At 50.8% G+C, this 25,723-nt stretch overlaps 6 protein-coding genes across 6 annotated transcripts; 3 read left to right on the top strand and 3 right to left on the bottom strand.

The window, feature by feature from the left end:
* Nucleotides 1–763: 763 nt before the first annotated feature.
* Nucleotides 764–4,840, bottom strand: CDV56_109288 (telomerase reverse transcriptase; the record flags this gene model as incomplete). The annotated part of the gene is made up of 6 exons (XM_026762907.1): nt 764–2,683; nt 2,739–3,161; nt 3,208–3,572; nt 3,620–3,868; nt 3,924–4,245; nt 4,370–4,840. The coding sequence occupies 6 exons, from the start codon at nt 4,838–4,840 to the stop codon at nt 764–766; spliced, it is 3,750 nt and encodes a 1,249-aa protein (XP_026618861.1).
* Nucleotides 4,841–8,476: 3,636 nt separating this feature from the next.
* CDV56_109349 (putative Rho guanyl nucleotide exchange factor) lies at nt 8,477–14,434 on the top strand (the record flags this gene model as incomplete). The annotated part of the gene is made up of 2 exons (XM_026762968.1): nt 8,477–13,189; nt 13,253–14,434. 2 exons carry the CDS (start codon nt 8,477–8,479, stop codon nt 14,432–14,434), a joined length of 5,895 nt encoding a protein of 1,964 aa, XP_026618862.1.
* A 985-nt stretch (nt 14,435–15,419) lies between these two features.
* On the top strand, nt 15,420–16,526 carry CDV56_109397 (Ulp1 protease family protein; the record flags this gene model as incomplete). The annotated part of the gene is made up of 5 exons (XM_026763016.1): nt 15,420–15,476; nt 15,569–15,596; nt 15,735–15,784; nt 15,836–15,855; nt 15,905–16,526. 5 exons carry the CDS (start codon nt 15,420–15,422, stop codon nt 16,524–16,526), a joined length of 777 nt encoding a protein of 258 aa, XP_026618863.1.
* Nucleotides 16,527–17,413: 887 nt separating this feature from the next.
* Nucleotides 17,414–19,465, top strand: CDV56_109413 (uncharacterized protein; the record flags this gene model as incomplete). The annotated part of the gene is made up of 5 exons (XM_026763032.1): nt 17,414–18,580; nt 18,862–19,106; nt 19,154–19,210; nt 19,263–19,347; nt 19,397–19,465. The coding sequence occupies 5 exons, from the start codon at nt 17,414–17,416 to the stop codon at nt 19,463–19,465; spliced, it is 1,623 nt and encodes a 540-aa protein (XP_026618864.1).
* A 1,678-nt stretch (nt 19,466–21,143) lies between these two features.
* Nucleotides 21,144–22,797, bottom strand: CDV56_109432 (putative cyclin-dependent protein kinase complex component; the record flags this gene model as incomplete). The annotated part of the gene is made up of 2 exons (XM_026763051.1): nt 21,144–21,443; nt 21,496–22,797. 2 exons carry the CDS (start codon nt 22,795–22,797, stop codon nt 21,144–21,146), a joined length of 1,602 nt encoding a protein of 533 aa, XP_026618865.1.
* Nucleotides 22,798–24,657: 1,860 nt separating this feature from the next.
* pre3 (proteasome core particle subunit beta 1) lies at nt 24,658–25,608 on the bottom strand (the record flags this gene model as incomplete). Its single annotated transcript, XM_026763078.1, has 5 exons — nt 24,658–24,988; nt 25,056–25,325; nt 25,380–25,394; nt 25,461–25,506; nt 25,572–25,608. The coding sequence occupies 5 exons, from the start codon at nt 25,606–25,608 to the stop codon at nt 24,658–24,660; spliced, it is 699 nt and encodes a 232-aa protein (XP_026618866.1).
* Between the last annotated feature and the right edge of the window lie 115 nt (nt 25,609–25,723).

Here is a 25,723-nt window from a genome sequence, read left to right on the forward strand (position 1 = left end):
TTGGACTAAACTAGTACTAAGAAGACTAGAAAACGGCGAAACGGTGATATGCACACGCACTCATCCCAATTCCCAATACTAGGTGAAGAACAAGAACCAGTGGCGCTAATAGATCTTGGATCCGTGGCTGACGATGCCATCACCAAGGCCTACAACGCTTCAAGTCTCTATCTCTGTAAAGTGTAAGTTAGATAAGAGAGTCTCCTTCTGCTTGTTGACATTTTCCTCTTCTCAGCGACCACAACATACCTCTCAGGAGTACCTGGAAGTGCCTGATTTGCCGCCCCCTTTTTTCTACTGCCTTGACCCAGTCACGTCCCACGATTCCCATCCCACTTCAGGTTTTCCGTGGTATGTGAGCCTGGAACGAACCATGGAGTAATTGGGGAGAGAACCAAGGCACTGTATATACGCTATCCCCGCTGTTCATTTGTTGAGATTGGACAAAGCAAACCAATGCCACCAGCATGCAGTACAGTAGACTAGTTGTAGTCCGCCACTAATCCGTACTCCGGGCAAAGTTACTAAGGTATGTGTTCCAAACCCAATTGACACTATTTCCTGATTTTTGCCCTTGTTTCCCGTGTCGAATAATAATAATGAGGTCAATTTACACTTTTGCTTGTGGATTACATCATTCCCCTCGAACTATCTAGTGTTGCATTCAGCATCCACAGGGTATCCCCGACTTACCGAGGACCAGCAAGGGGAACCCCAATAATGACCTCCAGAGTCATTAATCAAGGGAAAACAGTCAGCAGACTCAAAACCGCCAACTGGCAAAAACCGAGTTGCCATTCCGAACAACCTGAGCCAGCCGAGCTGCCTTTCCATCAGATTGCGGCCGCGCCGCTTTCCACACCTGCTCCAACCACCGCAGTACCTTTGCGTACTTGGTCTGTTTCCGGCCCAGGACAAACCGGAATGCCGCTGTGGCGAGGTACTGGACCTGTTGCTGCTGCACGAGGCACATATATGGCGAACAAGGATCCCTCGACTTGAGCTCCCGGCGGGCGCGCATCATGCGATGAGCGAGTTCTATCAGATCCTGGATGACTCGGATTACCACGTCTGGGGTGGGATGTGCTCGTCGAGGTAGGGCCTTCATGTATCGGTACATCTTCATCGCCGAGGTCACCAAGTTCGCGTACAGATTCCAAAGCACCACGTTGAGCGAGTTGTGCTTCGTATCTAGGTACATCGGATGCATCTGTAGCTTGAACGACGAGAGTACTTTCCGGTGAAGAGAACGGCCGGGGGCTCGGGTTGACTCCACTGTGAGCGAGCTGGAGATAGTGGCAGCGGCCGAGTCTGTCCCCTCGAGGATTCGGTCTTGGTCCCTGTATATCTCCAACGTTCGGGTGTCGATCAGACTTCCACAGTAAGGGAACAAGTGACTGCCCTCCAGCCGAGGAATCTGTACCCCGTCCACCGCTGCTGAGAAATTGACAAGGCTCTTGGCTGGATTGATGGAGATGCCGTACTTGGGTTGTCCCTTGAGCATCACCTGCAGAAAGCGCATCGCCAAGCTCGAGTTGGTCGTGATAAGAAGAAAGTCGTCCACTAATCGGAGAAGAACGGCTTCGTTGGGATTGAGAAAACCTAGAGATTCCCGCTCCATTTGTGCATAGAACAAGTTGCACAGAACACTAGATAGTATCGAGCCCTGAGGGATACCGTTCCGTTGGCGGAAATACTTCCTCCCAACCTTCACCAAGTTATACCGAATGTGCTCATCAAGTAGGTCCAGTAGATGGTCGCCGGAATACTCCTTGTGGGCTAGTGTATCAACGAAGACTGTGTTTCTCCTGTGGCTGATGCCACCATCAGTAATGGCTTCGGTCAGATGTTGCGGTTTCGACACGGGCGCTGCTCTGCCAACGTATTTGCGTAGAGCCTTGCTCTGATGGGACTCTTGAACCGGCCACATGCTGCTGAACTCATCTGGCGGCCGAACTTCCACATGTTTCGCGATGTGATAGCCTTCTTCAGAAACCAGGCTTTCAATCAGAGGAATAAGTTCTTCTTGAGGAATAGTGTCAAAGCAAGACTGAATGTCGAGCTTGACGAAGTAAAGCGGTTGCCGCTGAGCACTCGACTGACTCCGAGGCAGGCGTTCCTTGAAGCTTTTGAGACGAGTGTGCATTTCGCCGACAAACGACAGGGTCGAGCCCAGACTCGCAGGGTTACGTGTCTTCTCGTAGTTCAAGACGTTGAATATGGGGGTGATGGTGGAGTTGATGCTCGGGCCCAGGAACGGAGCCTTCCCAGCCCATCCTGGCTGGAGCATTCGTCGTCGAAGATTCAAAATCGGCCGGACGCCTGTCATCTTTGGCAAAAGTCGTAGAGAGCTATATCCCAGGGACCTTCCACTCAGCCTACGCTCCGCATCGCCTCGTTTCATCTCTTCGAAAAGAGTCGTCTTGAAAGTTGCCAGTGGCTGTAGAGTTAAGCGGCGCCACACGTCATGTCGAAAGTAGAACAGCTGGTTGCGATATATTTGTGATTCGGTGACATAGAAGTTGGAACGAATCAAAGGTATCAAGACGGAATCGAATATGTAGTAGATCAACTCGTGAAGAAGCTCCGTCCGTTTTTGCAGGTCGGATAATGAAAGTTTTCTTCCCGAAAGAGACTCTTGATGCTGGTTAGCTGGAGACTCAAGCCATGGTATACTCGTGATCTAAATCATGTCAGAAGCCTTTCGAAACAACATTTGAGGTCGAGGGTAGACAAACCTTGAGTCCTTTGCAAACCTCGTGAAGACTCAAACTTTCAAATCTTCGCATGCGAATGAACCTATCGACATGGCTAAATACAATCTCTTGGTTGCTTTTCTGATGTTGACCAACTCCATAAAAGTGCGGAGGGATCAACTTTCGCAGTACTGCCCGGCAGAAGGCAGAAACCGACGAAGAAGGCGTTGCATAGTCCATCAGACTCTCTCTCGGTTCTGGAACTCTGGACTTGGCAGTCCCTTTCTCTGTGTCGTAGATCGCAGGATTCCTCGTCGCTGGGCTTTCTACGGGGACCATATCTCTAGCTGAATGTTGCTGAGGGTCTCGTGGTTGAGTTATCAGATGCTCCGACGCCGTACGAGATTCCTTGCCCGTCAACCCTTCTTGAGAATTGGTAGGACCGAGTTTCCAAGGCCCGACATCCTGAGCTATCAACACATGCCCCTGCTTTGTGGAAATATTGACATACCTCTGTCGGACAGTAGTAGTTCAAGAGTTTCACGTATGGACAACGCCGGTTTCGATTCTGCAGCTGTTGCACCAATTCAGTAGCCTTTCCGCGAAGCCGTTTCGGTATTTCGACAAAATCATTCTGCTTTTCAAAATGATTCGTGAACCCAGGACCAATGCGTTGGCGGCGCTTGCGTCTCTGTTCGTCAATTTCCGCTATCTCGTTCTCCCTGGAGAAGTAGTCTTTGAAGGGCAAGACGGTTTCGCGGCTATCAGTGACAGACGTGAAAACGTTATGCAGACCGAATTGTCTAGGGAAGATGTACTTCAGTATGTGCACCGTCTGAGACAACGAGTCCGATCGAGCGCAACGGTTAAAAACGTCTTAGCCTCGTTAGCTTCGGAAGAGAATAAGCATCTCTAGCACCTACGAAGATGTGTCAAGCCAAAATGGACGTCGCCTTTCGAGTTGAGCACTGGTTTCGCATAGAGCATGCGTCGTCGGAAGAAGACAATACTATTCGGCTTGTGTACAACCTCTTGGTGCACACCCTTCCTTTCTTGGAGGCCAGAACCAATTCCGCCAGTGTTGTTCGCTGTATGAGTGGAAGCTCTGCTGGGATTCGAAACTTCCTGAGGCAGCTCCCTCTTGACTGGTTCCAGGCTCGATAGCGGAAGACCTGTTCTCATCTTTGAGTGTTTCTTCCAAATGTATGGCCCGCTGGCAGAACTCACCACTAATCTGGTAATATATTCCTTTCCGATGGTCAATAGCTGTAAATATACCGCAATCGAGCAAGAGTCTCAGCATGATCTCTTCTCCATTGCCTCCCAGGAGAGCAAGAACGTTCGTCCACGGCGCCTGTTTTAGCGTCTCGACATTCCTGTTGGGATATCGCACAACAAGACCCGGGATACTGCTTGCGAGGGCAGCATGGTTGTCCGTCATCTGATCTAGTCCACCTGCACGCTGAAAGCCATGAGCCAACAAGTGTTGAGGTCTCTGATACGAGAAGCCATTGCGATTGAAGAGTGAGGATATGACAAAGTCAACAATCTGCACTATAGTCAGCATCTACGCTATGAAGAGACAGCCATCGTCGATTGCTCCACACGTGCTGGATGCCCCAGAAGCTATACCGACATCTTTAAAGGAAACACGATCGTCCATCATAGCTTACCTCTGACTGTGGACATGGTGGCCCAGTATCCGTACTGGTGAGCTCCGACCTGCATTGAGATTGGGATTGGGAATAAGCGGCAAAGTCTCGTCGTCGCTCCTGAGTCACTGTGGGCGAGGATTCCTTCAACACTCCTACAAGCGTGGTATCGAGAACGCAGGCAAGATCTTGGACCTGCCGTTCTCCGGAGCTCCCATCTCCCTGGCGTTCAGTGAGCGCGTCACTCCGTACCGACGCGACCCTCCTCCGGCGGGATTTGGACGTTATGGGGATCTGTTGTAGGAGATACTGCCTCAGCGTCACGACGTGGCGGTAGTACAGGGAGATGACTGGATGAGAATGTCCATCTTTCTCGTTCCTGACGGAACCACCGTGATTTCTGGAACCGCTGGAGGCGGTGATGATGCGTTTCTGCGCCGAGTCGTCGGCTGCACAGCCATCTCTGATGGTCCTTTTTCTTTTTTTACCCATAGTAGCTCTCAGATAGATAATCTACAGTGCCATTGTGGATGGAATAACATCATAGCCATCTACAGTGGTTGGTTGAATTCGGGAGACGCGACCGGAAACGCGTTCAGTACGGAGACGCGACCTACAGAAAGACAATGCCTACGTCAGGTGATATGTACTCGATCAATCATGGTTCTTTCGCAGAATGAAGAGAAAGCGAAGATGAGTGAAATGCAATGCCTCTCAAAATAGATACTCATCAGGATCCAAGTCGATACAGTTACATACGGAGGAATATTTCCATCCGGGGCGAAATTACCTTTGGGCGGTTTGGGGATGAGACACGACGGCATCTGATTCTGATACTAGTTTGTACGGGATAATCTCCACTGAAAGAGGAACTCGCCTCAGTCGCCTGACAGACTTTGAGTTTGAGGCGAGATTTGAGGTTTGTTGCATCGCACCAGTCGTTTTGCACGGGTTGGGCAATTGACCTAGACATGAATCACACAAAGTCAAAAACAGCCTGAAGAGCGGATGCAGAATGCAACATCCGGCGGCCCGACGGGAAGTTAGATATAGATATATTCTTCTTGTTGACGGTACAGTGTATCTACTGGCTATATAGGCTACAGCGTAGGTCAGAAGATGTAGCAAGGTCATTTCTTTCTCCATAATCCAGTGTAGATGCTTATTGCGCTTGATGGTGGTGCTGAGTTCTGCAGGTTCAGCCTGGGATGTGGATGTGATACATCACAGCTTGTATATAAGTTACTTTGCTGTATTTCATGCTTAATTCCATGAGAACAGCCAACCAGATAGAGATAATGATTGCATCGCTACAATAAACCAAAGATGACAGCGCAAGACGGAGTAACTACGTACAAGCAAGTGACTAATTATTGCATCTCAGGGTGAGATCATCATTTGCAACCATCGCACTGTTTTCGCAGTCTCGCACAGACAAGGATGGAGAATCGAGCCAGATCCTTGGAACGATGGTGGTCTAGAAAAGTCGCAGACTCGTAGCGCTAACCGATTCTCGGATTAGGATGATCGTAAATAATTGCGTCTCCACTCTCCATCCATCTGGCCCTCATAATTTGCTACTGATTTTTTCAAGGACGATAATGAAACCCTGGTACGGACGACGGCCCCTGGACACAGTGGAAGTGACAGACAGTCTGTACCTGAATCCTGAATGCTGATAACGTTGGAGGCTTACGCAGTGGGGGACAAAACCAGCCACATTGTCAGCTGCAAGGGCATTGTTATTTACCGATTCGTGTTGAGATGACAGAGCAAGCGGTGTAATTTAGAAAAGAGAGAAAGGAGAAAAGCAACCAGATAAGGTAGTCATGTACAACGAAGCAAGCAAATGATCATTGAGAATTGTCCAGTAAGGATGTTACACGACAATGGAATGGGACCTAGGTAAGGTAGGTAAGGTATCTATCCACTATACTCCGTAGGCCTATTGATTTCACAGGCGGTGACAATTGACAACACAAGGGGTGGTTGACAGTTGACAGATGCAGATGAGAAATGATGATGGAGATCAAAGTTTTCTCCCTGGGTCGGCCAGGATGCTAAATATGACGAAACACTGGAGTCGCTCTGTGCTAAGTACCAGCTACCAAGGGGTGCCTCTGTAACCAATATCCTAGAAGCTGATGACTATGCTATTTTATCTTCTTCCACAACGACCATTCCATTTCCAAGGTCCTTGTGTGTAAGTTTCTGGAAATCAAATCCGTCGCAATTGGCCAGGAACAGCAAGAAAAGCGCAAAGTTTTTCCATTCCTTAAGGATACAAAGTTGCAAACAAGTTACCTAACAACTCAATGCTGTCCCGCAACTGCCGCAAGCGAGATTGGTGGAGCTTGTCAGGAAACACTCATAATGATACATCGACGACGCACTGCACACAAATACCTGTGGACGAGATGAATCAGAAGCTCTAAGTATTATTAAGTACCTCCATAGTATCTCCGAAATAGTATGAGATAGTGGGATCGCCCAAGTTCCAGCAGCCCAACACTAACAGGGACGATCAGGATCTGAGACGATTTCTCCTCGGGAATCGGGATCACTAGCAGTACTAGATATATCGTATCAACTCGCATGCTCATACTTATCGTACCATGTAGGCTGCACAGGTGAAGACACCTCTGAAGGCTATCAAGGATATCATTGTGCCTTATTTTTCATCGCCCATCTACCGAATAATCTACAGAGTATAACGATACCTAGGCTATTTATTGGCAATAATGGACCAAGTTACCAACCCAGTGACCCCACTTTGTTCGCGCGATCATTTTCTAGCTTTGCTGACTAGAAATAAGGCGTTTCCTATTTTGTTTCCTTTCAAGAACCAAGGATCACGGAGACAAGGACCACTCTTCTAAACAAATCTGAGGAACTAGACCGTTCCCTCAGAATGAGTGAACCTCCGTAGTGGCCCATATTTCAATAAGTAAATCCTCAAGAAAATTAGCACAAAGAAGCGACTCAATAATAATAATAATCGACATCACCGAGATTTTCTTTCTGCGCCTCGAGAACCTGTTTCGACCCCCAGCATCAGACTAAACACAGATTCGATCTGTAGCCGTAGGTAAGTGAGACGCCTTAGAAGTTACCACTCTTTAAGGCTTCTTCTTTGCTCCATGTGGCTTGAAGCCCCAGCAAATTCCATGCAGTTATTGGTTCCCCTCTCGTCTCAGCATATTTCCATCTAGACAAAGACGACTTGATTCACTGATATAGACACTGTCACTTCACAGTTTGATCTATCGCCGCCGTTTATTAGTGTTCAACGAACTGATAGGATCGACTTGGAGAGTTTGACTCATTACCTAGGATACTGAGGTATATCATCATTACTGTTGATAGACCTTGCTTATCGCTGTCCTCTCGTCCTACACCAATCTTCCCTGTCGCTTGGGACTTTTTGTTTCTATTATTACTACTTCCTACTTCTTACTACTTTATCACATACTATTATTATTATTATTATTATTGTTCTCGCGCTGCCACTTTGACCTCAACAACCCCTCTCGGCCCGCCTGTGACCACCACTCTCCCCCGTTAATCTAGACGCCGTGCAAACAGCCCCAGCTCCGCGTCTGACTTATCGGCAATAATCTTGCTCGCTCGTCTTTTCATCCCAACCGCAGCCTGGCCTTCCTTCGCTCATCCATCGACTCTGGAGTTTCCCTTCGCATTCGTTATCCGCCATTCGTTTCTCCTCTCGCGTCTCACCCATCGCTTCCATTCGAACAGTCATCCTCTTGTGTCTCGGGGTCGCATCTCAGTATCGCCCCGTTGGCCTGGAAGTTCCATCCTCCCTCTCAAATATGACGCTGAACTGGGGCGCCACCTGGGACGATTGCTCTGTAGCTCCAGCCGGTCAATCTGCGACCTCACCCGCGGCCTACCAGCTGTGAACAACACATCGCAGTACTAATATCCTCAGACGGGAAGGATCACCACCAATCGTCGACCGTTGGGCAAAAAAAGGTAGGGATCTCGACTGGAAAAATAGTTGCTTCCCTTCTCTTCTTTTTTTATTTCTTTTATTTTTCCAGTCCGAAAAATTGCGGAATGCAAACGTCCGGATAACCGAACGCTGACCGTTGGTCGAAAGAATGCAAGATGTCCGGCAGCGATGTCGAACACGTTTCTTGCTTGCCTGACAGCAGACCGCATCCATTCCGCCGCCAATCCTCGTCAAGCTCGAACGAACGATATTATGACGCCCCTCTTAAAAGTCCGTTACATTCACCCCCAGTCGACGGAGCACCTTCTTTGACTCACGAGCCTCTGCTCGATACCTGTCCTGCTCGATCGGCTGCGATAGGCTCTCAAACAAGCTGTGTGCCCGCCTCGGTTTCCTCAAAGGTTCAATTCGAAAATCATAACCAGAAAGATCGAGCATCGCCGGATCCTGACGAGTTCTATCGCCCGCACCCCTCGATCGTGGTTGAAGGCAGTGAAAGGGCTTTGACTTCAAGTGATGCCTTGATGGTTGGGAACTGTGCTTCCGCCACGGAAAATCGATCTACTTACGCGCAGCGAGCACTTTCATTGACGGCGAAATCTGCGGAGCTATCGCGTGCGAGTCTCACGCAAAATCGATCAGTGTCCGACTCATCTTATAGCGGTCGTGGGACAAATCCCATCAAGGGAGCAGCTGCCCCACCCTCGACCGCAAGACCAAGACAGACATCGTTCAAGGATTTGGTGAATAAATTTAATCAGAACGTTGATCAAGTGCTCCCACTTCCAACGGCATCAGCGTCTACCTCGAGGTCACCGTCAAGAGCTCCGAGTCCAATCGGTCCTGTCGACAGCGTAGTGAGATCCAGGGCTCCGTCACGATTGCGCGAAACGCGCGACGTCCCAACAGCAAAGAGAGAACCGCCATCCCGGTGGAAGTCAATCGATCATTCCAAGGGAGATTTCTTCTCGAGATCCGTCTCGACCTCATTTCAGGCAGGCGTGGTCAACAACAGTGCCCTGGAAACTCTTGAGGCATCGCTACCTCGGCGGCCGTTTGGTGGATTGCTCACGGTTGATACAGGGATTCCAAGATCAGGACTCGGGCTCCCGGCACATTTGCGGCGTCGAGGTTCTGAGGGAAGCATTCCTAGCCCGAATCCTGCACTCCTTGACAATCCTGACCTTTCAGCTGGACTATCGCCTCTGACACCAACCGCATGGTACTTGGGCCGCACGCCATTTCTTGAAGCTGTGAGTACTGGCGAGGGCAGCAGTAGTCATCGAAGAGCCAGAAGTGATCTGTCTGGAGTTTTGCCTGTTGGCGGTGTGGCGCACTCGCCTGAATCCCACATGGCGGTGCTGAGCCCCTTGCAGCCAGGGCTGGGAGGGTCACTGGAGAGCTCACATTCCAAGTCCCGCATACCTATATCGTCCACTCGTCTCAATACTGTTTCCGTTGCGGAGGATTGTTCCCTCCTGAAAATTGACCCACTTTCAAGCAGCCGCTTCGACTCGCAAGTTCCGCTGCCACCGAAAGGCATTAGCCGACTCCCCAAACCGTCCCCCAAATCTCCTCGTGCTGTCGCACATGATGACCGTACACCGATCGTGATGACATCGCCTCGAAGGCGAGATATGGCTTATGGTCGAGGTCCTCGTCGAGGAACTGAGAGGAACACCCTCCTTGAAGCATACATAGCCTCTCCTCCTCCCAAGAAGTCACCCCCGCTGCGCAGTTCGAGACCTCGGCAGCATGTTTCGCAAACGAATTCCACCACGCCGCGATCCAGAGTTGTTGAAACAGTGTCCAATTTCCAGAGACAGCTAAACCGCGATCGGGATCTGCGGACCTCGCGGACGCGGGGACATAGACTTCCAGAGCTGGGCAACGTCGACTTTGCGACCCGACGGCAGAAAATCCAGCAGGCCTTCAATCGCACAGTGCAAGAGAATGAGAGAAAAGAGGAAGAGGCAGCGCAGCTTCGACTTCGCGTCAAAGCCCAAGAGGGCCAGCAAGCTCATGATGAGCCGACTGCATCAAAGCAAGACTCGCACGGGGACACCGGAATCGACCATTCCCTGCAATCCGACCATAATTCTGCCGTGAATGAGAACTCAACCGTGGCCGATCATGAGGCAGACCGTTTGACATGTGGCGAGGGGGATTCACGGGGACCACCCCAGCTGCACATCGACACCAGCATCGCTATTCAAGAGACTGCAGCAACAGACCCCAACGCCCATCTGATGACCATGGACTCTCCGACGTTGGGTCTTCCGCACATAGGTGCTGGAGAGCATGCGGTCCGCCTCTCTTCCTTGGGAGCCGCCGACGGCCAGTCTACTTGCGCCGAAACACCAGTATCGGTCGACACTAATATCACTGCCCTTGACCCTGAGCCCCAAGCTGGTCTAAGTCGACAGAGCCTTCATGCCTCTCACCGAACATTACTGAGTCAAATTATGCAGATCCGGGAATCAAGTCCCGACAGCTCATCTTGTGATGAAGCGGATTACAGTTTTTCTGATACTGAGGATAGGATATCGGTTCCGGTACTGCTCAGTGACGCCCCATGCTCTGAAGAATCGGTGGCTTCCAGCGACGGCCAAGTACACCCTGATGTTTTCGTGCAGCAGGACCAAGCTCGTCATGGAATGCCGAACAGGTGGAGTATAAGTTCCTGGTCATCTTCCCTTCACAACCAACAGTCAACGGACGACCATTGCGAGGGCAGCGAGGATGACCTCTCCCAGTTGCAACAAGTTGCACAGGACAGCGAAGCGGCTACCCAGTCCTGTTCTGCTTCGTCGAGTAATGCCCCTTCTGTCACTGGTCGTCAACCCACCGCATCCGTCTCTGCCAATAGCGAACCTGTCACCGAACAAAAACACGAGGTCGTTTCCCAAAGAAGCGCTTATATGTATCCTAGCGCTCCTAACCTGGCAAGACTTGGTGGTTGGGATTCTAAACGGGTAGCCCAGCTATATCTTGAGGAGTTGGCTCGAGGCAGAGGCCATAATCTTCCGATGCCTGCAATCCGCGCGTCTCCTGAGCCTCGACTCGAGAGGCGTGCGGACGGAAGAACAGATAGCTTAACTGATGACCCGGTTGTGATATCCAAGGCCGATGGTATCCCTCATTCGGAACGAATTGGGCATACAGCAAGCCTGATATTTCGAGATGATTGGGAACATGCTTCTCCATCCATTGCAGACTGGATGCAAGTGACCGCTGCCGATGGAACGGGCTCTCAGGAGCAAAACAGCGATGCTATTTCTGCGCGCGATGGTGTACTAACGCCACGATTGGACACATCAGCCACAGATCGGACTGGGCTCGAACAGGGCGGAGACACTCTCGGTCTCGCCATCAGAGTCCAATCACCGCAAGAGCTCGAATGTCGGGAAATTCCACAGACTTCGCTCCCCAGCTCCGATTCTGTCACCTATTCGGTCGCCAAAGAGGGAATTGATCAATCGCAACAACAACAACAACAACAACAACAACAACAACAACAACAACAACAACAACAACAACAACAACAACAACAACCAGAGGCTGCACCGAGTGTCCAGTCAACACAAACATCCTCTCGCTTCGCGCCGTCGCTGGCTTTCGCACCTTTGGGCCAGGTTGAAAGTACTGGAAGCAGCGAAGATTCCTCGCTCCGAAGGCTCCAACCTACCCCCTCTTTCCACACCCTTGACTCATCAGCGACGTCTTTGGTTCCTTCGACTACCGACCAGATCCGAGTCGAGCTTCCCAGAGGCTCTCCGTCCCCGGACCAAAAACGCCTAAAGAAACGGAGGCATGTCATAAAAGAGCTGGTTGATACTGAGTACAGTTTTGGAAGGGACATGAAGGTCGTCGACGATATCTACAAAGGGACTTCCAGTTCATGCTTGGATTTGTCACCTGAAGATGTCAAGATTCTATTCGGTAACTCAGATCAGATTGTGCAATTTTCGATGAGCTTCCAGGATGCCCTTAAAGAGGCAGCAAGGAGCGTTTATGTTATGCCAAAATCTCAGCGATGGAGCAGTAAACGCAGCACTCGCAACAATCACACCAACGCATCCAAGACAGACTCGCAGGCTGCGAGTGGCGCAGGTGAAGTCTCTGATACAGAGAAGGACAGGTCAACCTTCATTGGTCAGGCTTTCCTAGCTCATATTGCTCCCATGGAAAAAGTGTACGCCGATTATCTGAAGAACCACGATGCCGCCAACAAGAAGCTTCAAATACTGCAACGGAATCCGAAAGTAGCCATTTGGCTCAAAGAATGTCGGGAATGGGCTTCAGATCTCACCACTGCTTGGGACCTAGACTCGCTACTTGTCAAGCCGGTGCAACGAATCTTGAAGTACCCCCTACTGCTAAGCGAGATTCTGGATTCAACCCCGAGCGACCACCCGGACCGTCCATATTTGGCGAATGCTCTAGAAGAGGTTACAAACATCTCGGTCCGTATCAACGAAATGAAGAAGCGAGCAGACTTAGTCGGTCAGGTTGTCGGCCGCAAGAGGAAAGAGTCGGATGTCAGAGCCGGGCTATCGAAGGCGTTTGGTCGGCGCACCGAGAAATTGAGACAGCAAGTCGGCCTTTCCGATATGTTTGAAGACAAGGAGTACGACACGCTATCGCAACGATTTGGAGATAGCTTCTTCCAGCTACAAGTTGTGATGCGTGACGTGGAGATGTACACGCGGGAAGTCCAGAGTTCTTTAGATCGATTCAGCGAGTTTGTCGCCGCGATCGAAGGATTCGTCGACGTGGCTCAGTCGGGCTACTTGGACGTGGAGAGCAGGTGGCGTGACCTGAAGATGGCAGTTCGTGAAATAATGGCCACAGCTCTGCCTGAACATGTAAGTCGAGCAGACTCTTGACATTTGGAACTGAGCTTCCAAGGCTAATTGCGAAATGTTCAGCTCGCCGTTGTCCGAAAGAGCGTGATTGACCCGATGGTTACCCTGCTCAAACTTTACGACGGGCCCCAGAGAGTGATGAAGAAACGAGACAAGCGCCTCATGGACCATGCCCGATTCAAATCCATCAAGGACCGTGGTGACAAGCCCGATAAGAAGACGACAGAGCAAAGCGAACAATTCGTAGCTCTCAATGAGACCCTCAAGGAGGAACTGCCCAAGCTCTACTCTCTGACTGCTAAGATGATGGAGACGTGCCTGAAAAACTTTGTGCATATACAGACTACGTGGTTCAACATCCTCCAGAAAAAGTTTGTGGATCTTATCGACTCTTTTCCGGACGATATTCAACAGATCATCAGTGACTGGTCTGCAAACTTCACTCTGGCGGAGGCGCAGGTTTTGTCGCTTGGCATGTGCAACGGATCGCTGCTCGCTGATACTGTCAATCTTGTCAACTTCAACACTCCTTCGACTGCACCTACCATCAGTTCGCCTCGGCGGCCCTCAACTGTGAACAGCACGAGCACCCGCATAGGGTCTACCATGGGTGAATCACCCAAAGTCTCCCACGACTTCGGTAACGGCAGCTACATCTTCCAGTCCCCAAGCCTCGATACTCAATCCCAGAGATCCTACGGCCGCCATCGAGCTGACTCAGCTATCTCTGGTCGTGCTGCACCAGAAACGTCTGAAATCCCACGGAGTCAGATTCTGCAGCAGATCACGAGCTCCTCATCTGCGTCGGTGGCCCCACCGCTAAAGACAGAGCCCTTTCCCAGCCTGCCGAGGTTGAGTCTTGATTCGCCATTCCTCGTCGACATCATGGGCGCTTCATCAAAGAACGACCAAGCCTCTGAGAATCCACCAACCTCTCCTGGAGGCCGTTATTCTGGCTTTTTCTCGTCCGCTATGCCCATGTCGGACAATCCGCAGGACGACACACCTGTGGAGGATGCCGCGCCCAAGGAGCCGACGGTGCTCTTCCTCGCTGCCAGCATCTACGAGTTCAATATCGATCGGGCGCGGCGCGAAGCCGGTTATCCTTATCTCACTTATGTCGCTGGGGAGATCTTCGATGTCATAGCTGAGAAGGGTGAGCTCTGGCTTGCCATAAACCAGGACGATCCAACCCACCAAGTCGGTTGGATCTGGAACAAACACTTTGCGAAGCTCTCGAATTAGCTTGACCACGCGGGTAGAATTCTGCGTGACATGATGTTATATGTTTGCATGATGATTCCTTGCGTGATACTTGAATTGTTTTTTCTGTCAGAGTACCATGGCCCAGTGAGATTTTTCATCCACGCTTTATATTCATATCACACTCAACCGCAACTGCGAATGAATCTGATATATGGGCCAATGTGGGAGTATCCTTCAGTTTGCTTTCTGTTGTCTGTTTATGGCGTGCATTTTCTGATATGATGGACAAGGAAGATCTTTGGTTGCAATTATGCTGGCGGGAAAGGAAGCGACTGATTGACTTCTACCCTTACCATTCGGAAGGAAATGTTCGAGTGTACATTTAGATACCCCTGATCGAGTGACGAATGCATTAAATTCGGATGTTTATACCACTTCGCTACGTAGATGCCACCTGAGCCAGCTGCGGTAAGATCACGTGGACCCCAGCCACGCGCCACAAGCCCCAAGTGACGTCTTGCACCGCGGCACCCCGGAGTGGCTCGTTGATCGCCGCAGGGAGCAAGCTGGAATCTTCCTGTTGACGAAGAGGAGCCTGGGGGCGAAGGGGTTCCGTCAGTGATCTCAAGCCTTGCTTTTCAGATTCAGCCAATTGTGAATACAGCCATAACAGTGTCCTTTTTCGTCGACGTTTCTCTGCTCCGACTCGGTTATCCATCTTCCCCTCCCCCGCAAGGTGGTACGAGCCATTCTAAAAAGAAATCTCGGGTTTCCGCTGGGCGCTCCTTCGGTTGAGGCTTGTCTTGCAAAGCTGGCGGGCTGAACGAGGAGTTATATCTTTCTCTTGTGATTTGTATATTCCTCATTGTATAGGTCCATTTGAATCAGCGATACGAGCGTCGTTATTTGATCGGTTTACACGAAATTCCTGCCGTTCTATATCTCTGAAGTTGGATTCTATTCGCACTGTCACGGATTGGTATATATATTGAGCTCGGAGGATTGAGTGCACTAGCCGGACACAATGCGGGACGGCGGCTTAGGAAAGCTGCATAAGAAGATGAGGCGATTTGGCGATACTGTAAGTAGGACATTCTGGGCTGAAGATCCGTCTGAGGCACTCTTGGCGGGTCTGTGGAGATATCTAAGCGGAGGATGTGCTGACTTTGACAGTTGAATCCGGAGGATGCGTATCTTAGTTGTGAGTGGTGTTCCTCTTCATGCTTCTTGCTCGGGACAAAGTGGATTTGACTAGGCTGGAGTTGACAGACTACGATATACGGTGTATGGTACCCCCCGGGCTTGTGTCAGAGTGATTGGACGGCCTGACAAATTGCAGTGACGAGGGAGGACATGCAGACTCTCAAGAATGACTGGCTTACGGATAATGTGGGTTGCATAGTGGCCGTAGAATGTATGCAGTAACTAACGTGCTGGCAGATTATTTCCTTCTGGGAGGAGTAAGTCGGGCGAGTCTTGTGATGGCTATCGGAGAACTGATAAATCCAGATATCTGGAGAGGGAGTTTCTCGTTCAGTATAAGACGTCCCATATCGTGCTTCTTCGCCCCAGCATGTCTTTTATGCTATTGCAGACGCCGAATCCTCACTCATTGCGCGAGGCTTTGCCCGACTTCTCGCGTACAACGCATGTCTTTCTTCCCATCAACGATTGCCGGAACGTGACTGAAGCAGAGGGTGGCACGCACTGGTCGCTTCTGCTGATATCCATCGTTGACGGCGTGGCGTTTCACTATGATTCGCTGCCTCCGGGGAATTACTGGGAGGCCAGAGCCGTAACACAGAAATTTGGCACGCTTCTCAACCGGCCGATCCGGTTTATTCATCTTGAAGATTCCCCCGTACAGGAAAATGGCAGCGATTGCGGCGTCTTCGTATGCATGAGTATGCGGCACCTTCTTCTGAAACGGCTGTTAACCGCCAATGCAAATGAGAAAGTCAGCATGAGCTTGGGTGGGAGGAAGGTTGATGCTCGCGCTGGTAGGAAAGAGATCGCCAAGATTATCGAGGGCTTTCGAAAAGAAGGCGAGAGGCGTCGTTCGTATGTCACTCACCTCATTCATCTCCTGAACATGGCGGTCGATACTGACGGGAGCACAGTTCAAGTCTGAGTCCTCTGGGAAAGAAGTCGTCGAGTCCTCCTCGGATCGAATGATGCTAGAGTCAGCAGTAACGCGGGCATTCCACACAGATTATTGAGTAATGAGGGTGCACCGGTGAACAGGCGAAGGTATAGGTCAACACGGGGCCTGAGAAGTGGTTTTTATGATTCTGCATGCATATGATGATATGAATTTACCAATTGTAACAGTGCTTTGAATGAACGATACCTTTTTCCTGTTACCGAGTTCTCTCAACAGTCCTTGAATTGGACAATGTTTCTCCTGCTCCTGCCTGCTTCTAACGTCTCACGATTTTCTAGGCATCAGCGGACTAATGAGCAGGATGTGTCTGGCTACGACAAGCGCAATGTCCTCCAGCTACATCGACACCTTTGCTGGTCTACAAGCTTCTGTCGGTTGGATATACGATGTTGGACTCCTTGGTTATCTAGGCTCTCTCGTGCCATCTCATGCCATTCGACTCAATTGTCCAAGTGAATGTCGTTCCTCCATTGCCATGGCTGTCAGTGTGTGCCTCCCTCCTGCCGTCATTGCCTTCGTTGCTTCCTCACGCCCTCTGTCGGTGCTGCTCCTTCTTCTTCGACGTCCCGTCCTCTTGCTCCTTCCTCTGCTTCTCTCTGGCACGCAAAACAGAGCCTATAAAGCATCCGCTCTTCTCCTCCCTCCTCTTTTCCCTCTTTCTTCTTCTTTTCTCTCCTCAACACCATATGGTCGTTTGATGCTAGTATCGTGATTTCACGCTCTGCGTTCGTCTCAAGCTTATATCGTGTTTCTGCGCTTACCTGCTACTGCTTTCACCTTTTTTCTTGCCCCCGTTTTCCCTTTTTCCTCTTTTCCGTTTTTTGACCAAGTTGTTTTGACGGTCGTTGTTCGCAATGTCTCGTCTCAGCAAGCTTGGGTACTCCCTCTCCTCCTCCTCCTCCGCCTCCTCCTCCTTCTCCTCCTCCTTCTCTCCCTTCAAGGACCGCCGGACTCCGACGATTCCTTGCCGCTCTCTTGTGCCAGACTGTTCGCCCATCCGTTCAGCTGGCGTCCCTTCTTTTACTGAGGTACGAAGAGGTTCGTATCTTGCCACTCGTTCTTCCCGTGCCTCTGCACCTGCACCGGCTCGTTCCGCTCCTTTCAATTCGGCCCCTTCCACTCGTTTCGTTCGTGCACCTGTTCCAGCTCGCCCTGGGACAGGTGAAACTCTCACCCGCAGCCTCCCCTCGCAGAGTCGAGGAGCTGCTCAACAGGACCGACCCCTTGACTCTCATTCCATTCTGGAGAGAGCTCGACTCCGCTCTCAAGCCCTTCGTTCCCGCTACAATCTCCCAGAGAGACCGCCAGTCGACCGTCGAACCCAACCTCGAGTCGAACTCGCTTCCCCTCCTTCTGTTCCGACCACCGGCTACGCCCGTTGCTCCGAGCGCATTCGACGTATTCTCGCCGAAGAAGCTCGATGCCAAGCCGCTCGTTCTGCCGACCGCCGCGCGACTCTTTCGAAACTCGCTGCCTTTGACGAAGTCGTCGCTCGTGTCAGAGCACGAAAACAGTCGACCCCTTCCACTCCTTCAATTGACGCCACTCGTCCTGTCACTCGCTCGGAACGAGTCCGGCCTTCCGCTCCTTCCGTTCACGCCGCTCGTCCTGCCACTCGCTCAGAGCAAGCTCGGCTTTCCGCTCCTTCGATCTCCGACCGCATCTCCGACATCCGCGCCGCCCGGGCCGAGCGACGCCGTCGGATCGACGAGATGATCGCTCAGCAAAAAGCACAGCTCGCTTCGATGCGGGCCACTACTTCCGCCCTCGCTCCTGCCATCGAGCAATTCCGAGCCAAGCGTCAGGCCCGACTCGCCAACCGGTCCCGCGAGGGACACCCGACGCCACCCCACCCGGCCCCGACAAACGGCACCCGAAGTACGGCGATTCCGGCTACAGACCTGTTGCGTACTCAAAGATCGACCCCGTCAGCTGACCGACTCCGCAAGGATAAGCCAGCGAAACGCGTTCGTTTCGGAGATGTTACGGTACAGCCTGTATCTCGCTGGATCGTGCCGAAGGTGCACGTGTTCAAACGTTCTTGGTAGCGGCCACCGGGGCACTTCCACTACGTTTGCTCACTCCGTGGGAGTCCGATGGGGATGGCTGGTTTCTCGAGGTAACTTTCGTTTCCACTATGACACCGTGTCGTCCACTCGTTCAGCTCCCTCCCATCACATAGTTGTCTGCTGGCTCTGGTCTTCGATGGGGAAGACCAACCAGGTACTGCTGATGAGTTTATAGATCGCTGGCGTACTCTGTCCTGTTGAAGTATTGATGGCGCTACTGCTCTGACCTTAAGGTGGGTCGACCATCTTCTGACATCATCGAAGCTGATAAATTGACTGGAATCATAGGACATCCTGCGTGGAGGGTTCCCTTTTCAGGGGTAATGACGCACCCCCGTACGCGGGAAGTAAGTCGTAGTCCCTCAGCCAGGAGCGCCAAGGGCGGCGCTCCGCCCCGCCGAGCCGATGCCGAGACCGACGAGACCGCGACTGTGTACCCTCCGGAGGGTTATGGTGGCGCAAAAGCGTGGAGTTGGGGGTAAGTTGCTCACCTTTTGTCTTGCTACTGATACTGATGCGATCTAGTGGTTGGCGGGCCACGTTTGAAAGACTGTATTGCAACCGAATTCGATTTGAGATTAGGTGAGTGCTTTTCTAGTGACACAAGTCGCTCGTCTTGAGTTGGCTGACTTAGATTGAAGCGCCAGAGGCCGCCGGCCAATCGAGAGGAACTTCCGGACGGTGCTGGAGGATGGTGGCTTGTGTTGTTGGTGTACATGGTAAGTTCCAATGTTGGTGGCTGCTTCACTGCCAAGTGCTGAGATCTAGCGTGTTAAAAGTTTTGTGGTTTACCGGAAGTTGGACGTACGAGTCTATGCCAACGGCTACTGCAAGTAAGCTTGGTGTCGTCTGTTGGTGTGTTCTTCGCGCCGACTGAGATGTTCTAGGGCGGACGAGTTGGAGGTGTGCGCTGGCTGTGGTTGTTGGCAAGCATTCAAAGCAGGATTGGTGTGTCGAGCTTTTGCTGGGTCGTTTCTCAGAGCAATTGCTAACGTACCACAGCAAGTATTATGATCATCGGTAGCCAGGTGTTTGGAGGACGATGCGGGTTTGGTGCGTTGATGTGGATAGATTCTGTTTGTTCAATCTGTTGTTCTTGTATTGTCTTTCTGTTCCATGTTTCGCGCTTTGCGCGTACGGACTGATGTTTTGTATTTCATATCTCTTACTCCAGTCCTCTTTGATTCGATTGCTCTTGTTGTTCTCATTGGACTTTGACAATGCCAACTTTCAATCTTTCACTCACATACTCGTCTATGCCCGTCAAACGAGGTTCAGCCTTACCTTTACTTAGACTTAAGTCTCCGACTCTGCAACATTCACTATCACCTTGATCTGGGGGTTTATCATAGTACAAGTTGCGGCAGATGAAGGCTGCGGGGACTTGATGGCGGTTGAGGGTGTCTCGCTGTACACTGCTGGGTGAACATCCTAAAGTCATACGCTTGCCGGTATTGTTCGTGTAGAATCGGAGGCAAAAGAGTTGATTGTGGTGTCTTAGTATGCAACCTGGACTGGTGTAAGGGGTACATAGCTGCATACGCTGTGTGCACGGCATGCACTTGCAGATCCGCATATATCAGATGCAAGGAGTCAGGGACTACTTTTGATAATCAGATAATCCGAGCTCTGGATCCACCGACGATATGGCTGCAGATCAAATGAAGCACACAGCTCCATTTCCCTTACGACATGGCGATTTACTTTTTTCCAGTTCAGGAAGGAATGAATCTATCCATTGCAGCCATCAACTATGTGAACTAAATGCAATGTGTTTCATCCTGCTATGCTGCATCGGTTCAATAAATCCACGAAGCCCTAGAGTTTGATGCTATCTGATACTTGGCTCTTATAAGGCAAGTATGGGTAAAAGTCGTCCAGCCCCAGTCGCAGTGGCTCTTCCGCCGTCATTTTCGTGTCTGTTTTCGTGGTCGTTGACAGACAGGGCAGTAGGTAGCTGGATATAGTCATGCATGCCGCATGCGATTTTCTGAGAATGGAGCATGAGATGATTGCGATTTATCAATCTCGAGAAATTAGAAAGAGAATATAATGTTATGATTCGCAAGGCCAGACTGCCTGAATAGAAGAGAAAAGAGACGGTGGAGAGAACAACGCCGGGAACGCCAGCTCATGGATGCAGAGACAGCAGGTGGGGACAAGGTGATTCAAGACTGCAGGATATCGAAGATGAATGAAGATAGGTAGAAAGATATAGAAACGTCGCCAGAATCAATGCGAGAAACCGACATGCTGGCAGCCCAAAGTCTATACGAAAAAAAAATGTCAAGTGACGAAGCGATGGCTTGGAGACGCGGGAAGAAGAACCGGAACCAGCACAAGCGCAAAGCTAGAGCGAAAAAAAAAAAAAGGGTATGTGACGCCAATCATCAAATGAGAGCAGGTCGGTCGTTGATACATATCCGCGCGCAATAGACAAGTAAACCTTATAACTATAGCATTTCAAGGTCACCCAGTGGTAACCGGCTGGCAGGCCATGTTTGGACTATGGCTGTTATGGGGGCGTAGGTGTCTGGCGGACCTCTGGTTGGTCGGCGCGGCGCTTCTCGCGAGATCGCATATACATCCCCTCCGATTGGGAATCAGTAGCTGTGGATGGATCCATCGGACGAGGCACTGCTGGATTCTGTGCCTGCTGTTGCTGCTGCTGGGCTATAATTTCTCGAGCGTAGAATTCCACTAGCATCGTACCGTACGCTTCAAGTTCTTCGACGGAGATCGAGAGGCGGAAATCGTTCAGTAGGAGGAATTGAAGCTCGAGATGGTTAAGTTCGACCAGGGGGAGCCCTCCGACCTAATTGAAGTTCAGCGAAGTTGTTCCTAACTTCAGTTCAAGGGTGAAGAACCTTTGCGTATCGAGAATTAGTATAAAAAACATCAGAAAAGAATTTACTGGCACAAGTCACGCCCGCGATGACCAGCCGATGAATGTTAAAACTATCGACGACGAAAAAATGGGAGAGGCTCTCGTTCTCGTCCTGAGGATAAAGAGACGGTGATATGGAGGATGGACTCTTTGGATCCTGCGCTCGTATTCCGGTCGAAGATGGAGGAGTCACCATTGGGGATGGTTGCGCATGATGACCAGTCGACGATTCGGAAAACCTCGACCTGGATATGTCAGTGTGCACGGTTGCTCCACGGTCCCAGCGGCGCTGCAGGCGCTCAAGTTGGCCCTTGTTCACTAACTCCGTCATGCGATCGAAGTATACCAACAGGCTGAGAAAAACTTCGTAGGTCGTGGGACAATATTTGTGGATACGCGTTAGGTAACTGAGAATAGTGATACTCGGTACGTTTTTGCCATGAAAAGCAAGTACGCTTGTGGCCTGTGGGCTGAGATTGGCCGTGCTATCAGGTGGCGGAATATGTCGATGGACATGCTCGTGGTGCAGGTCGTTGGTGGTGGTGATTTTCGTCAAGAGCCCAGCAACCATCTCAATGATATCCGTGACCGGCATGGAACTGATTTCATACTGGCGCTCTTGGTACCATGACCCAGGCGCCTGGCTCTTCTGCGACTGCGCCAAAAACTCTTCGCTGGCGAAGCTCTGGATATGAGACAGGTCACGAACTTTGATGCGGCTCGGCGAACTGGCCTCGGAGCCTCCAAGAGAGCGTAGCGACTGGAATGTCGGCTTCAACCGCGGCGACGCGGGTGATGAGTGGCTATACGAAGCGACCAGCGTCGGCTCGGTGGGTGTCTGGCTGACATTTCCGAATCGGTTGGAGGTGTATGGAGTCGACTGGAAGGAAGCTTCGGGATGGTGTGCGTGGCTGGAGGTGGTCGAGCTCATTGAGACCGAATGGGGAGGGGTATAAGTTGGCCCTGGGGTGGTTGAAGACGCCCGGGTGGAAGGGAAGGAGTTGATGTGAGATTGACGGGTGATGTAGGCCGGTACATCATATGGTGGTGGGTGGGAGTGCAGGCGAGCAGAGCCAGCGGCAGACGTTGATGGCGGGGCCGTGGACGAGGTGGGGGTAGTATTAGCGGACGTAGACCTGGAGCTTCCGGTCTCCAGCTGTGACGACGGATGGTGAGATGAGGACCGATAAACAGATTCCGATGGATTGATGGAGCCTCCCAGCATCGTGTAGGAGCTATCAATCTGATCCGACCGCGGTTGATTGAGGACGACCGATCCCATGTCAAGCCGAGAAGAAACAGAGGGAGACTGCGAGAAATCGTGCGCGTAACGGCGAATCCTAGAGCAACAGTGGCGGAACAACAATCAGCCTCAGAAAAGCATTGAGGACAAGCGAAGTGGGGAACATGGGGGAATCGAGCCGATCGCAAGACTCGGACGGATATAGAGAGAGGTGGATTGCACTTGATGGTCTAAGGAGAAGGAGGGGTTGATTACTATCTATCATAAACAGGAATTCAAGAAACGTTCAAGAGCCTGGACCTGAAGACCACACACAGTTTACCCGTGATTATTGAAAGGTCAGAGCACGGTAGGCGATGGACCCGACCCAGGCTGAAAAAGGGATCACAAAGGAGAGGGGGCAGTGTGATGGTCCATGGTGAAGATGAAGTTTCAGGAAAAATAAGATCGGACGAAAAGAAATGAAGGAAAAGAGAGAGAAAGAGGAGGATGGAATGAAGGATGGGAGAGGAGGAGAATGAGGCGGAGGATGAAATCAGGAGAGATCCAGTAGTGGCGAAGGCGATACAGGACGACGATGGAGACAGCAACAGGGAAATCTGAAGGATGGAGGGTTCCACAATCACCAAGTGATGATGTTGATGATTCTGCTGACGATGAATGAGAAAAGAAATATGATTGATTGTGATGTATGGAATCAGTGTGTCTATCAATATCCACCATCTATCTCAATTCCTCAACTCCATCGACATTACGGACTGATACCAATGGAAGCTACGGAATACCTCTTTCTACAGACTACCTTGGGCTTTAATGATAATGATACTGTCATTGTTGAGTGTGCAGTGAGATAGGAGTTAAAGCCACTATTTACTACCTCTATCTACCTTGTCTTGCCAGAGTACCCAGGGTAACAATAGTTCCACTATTATCATGATGATCCCAATTGGATACTGCTGACTATCTTCTAGACGCCTTAGAAGCCCTCCTCGTTCTATGGCGATGAGATGATGTTCTACGTAGTTCTCCGTACTGGCGACCACTCTTCATCCCTCAAGAAGATCCATATCTCGACAGGTCTTCAACAAACAGAAAGAGGAGGCGACATGCTTTATGTTCATGACCAGAAAGAGACACATACTCCAAGCACCTAGACCGGGATGCAAAGATTACTACGTACTACTACTAGGTAGTTACTAGACTTAGGGGCGGGCTCTAGCGGACGAATGACAGGACTCTGACGGTGCAGGTGTTGAAGGGATTCGCAATGATTCGGGTTCGCAAAGGGTCTGTGATTCGGCGAGTTCTCTGGCTGGTCGATGACAATATGACTGGCTCATCTTCTGGAGTTCTCCTGTTACGATCCTTGGTCCACCGACGCCTGAAGTATTTACATCGAATAATAACAACGTTGTTTGTTGATGCTGATGATCCAAGTTGTTGATTCATTCTTCTGTTTGACGCAACTCAAGCTTGGAAATGAGCAATCGCATCTCTGGAAAAAGCACTGTTCTCCCAGTCAAAGCCTGATCGAGTCAATCTCCCGCGATCATGATTCGTATTTGAAGCGCGCTACGGACTGTTACCTACTGTCAACCTTGAAGAGGAGTTCGAGGACAGGGGACTGAGATTGTAGGTTGGATCTTCATTATAGCAGCTCCATTTAAATCCCGCAAACCGCCACTTTCAGATGTCCGGCTCATTCTTCGCTCCATGATCTGTGCTTGGATGTGCCAATGTCCTCTAGTAGGAACCACTCTATCCTGGTGTTGCCTCTCAGCAAAGCGACTGTCCGTCCTCGCGGCTAGAGAGGTACTGCTTCAGCGGACATTGATACAGGTGGTCACATTCCAAGTGTCAACATCTTTCAAAACAAAATCATCCCATATATGATTACACTCATGATCTGTTGGTTACGCCGGGTTCAGTGTAGTCCGTGTCTGGCAAATACAGATGTCTCTCAGCTCCCCTGGACGTCAGCACCACCAATCGAATCACACCTCCGGAGCTGCCATCCCACTTGATCGCCTCCTGCAATGCGTTGCGCACAAATTTGATGCCTTCTTCTTCCGTCATGTTCTCCCTCCAGTGCGCATCGCAATAACCGTAGATGTAAGTTGATCCCGAGCCACCAATGGCGTAGGACTGCTTGTGTAGAGACCCGCCCAGAGGTATCGAGTAAACCTGACCGCCATGGCGTGGGTCATATCCCGCGATGATGATACCGGCACTACCATCGAGGCCCGTCAGTAAACTTTGCTTTCTTCAGCAAGCTGGGGGAGATTATCGACCTTAACATATCCTTGTTCTCATAGCACAGCTCCTGGAACAGAGCCGCGGCCACCTGGGTGCTGGGAGCCTCATTGTTCACGATGCCGTACATGTTGAGATGATAGGAAACAATGTCCGCAACAGCCTGTGTGTCCGCCGCAGATCCCGATCGACAGCACCAGATGGTATCGTGAACCTGTGTGAGTTTGTCGGTGACTCGGTTGGCGATGTAAGCTCCGGTAGTTGTCCGGCTGTCTGCTCCCAGAATAACACCGTCCTTGAAGTTGATAGCCATACTATCTGTGATCAATATACCGACCAAATTTGCAATGTGATGTCAGCTCACTCACATTGAGGTACCCAGGCTGTAAAGGCATGGTGGTTAGCTGCTTGTTAATGAGGACATGTATGAGCAGGAGTTAGAGACGTACTTGACCTCTCCGGTCTTCAGGCGGTTCATGTCGATGTGAATTCCATCTAAGCATACCATCAGAAATTGCTCTGAGCCGCATCTGTCACTCGTCGATAGACTTGTGACTTACCTTCCCCAAGCACCCCTGTGACGCCGTGGCCGACCATTGTGTCTGTGGCAGCTGGAGCTGACGAATTTACACTGCCGCAGCGAGAGCAAAAATAAGTTGTAAGCCGTCCGACGAGCTAGAAAAAGGGGAAGGTCGGTTGATGAAGATTGTGG

This window comes from Aspergillus thermomutatus (assembly GCF_002237265.1).
Source record: "Aspergillus thermomutatus strain HMR AF 39 chromosome Unknown NODE_3, whole genome shotgun sequence".
Classification (NCBI taxonomy): domain Eukaryota; kingdom Fungi; phylum Ascomycota; class Eurotiomycetes; order Eurotiales; family Aspergillaceae; genus Aspergillus; species Aspergillus thermomutatus.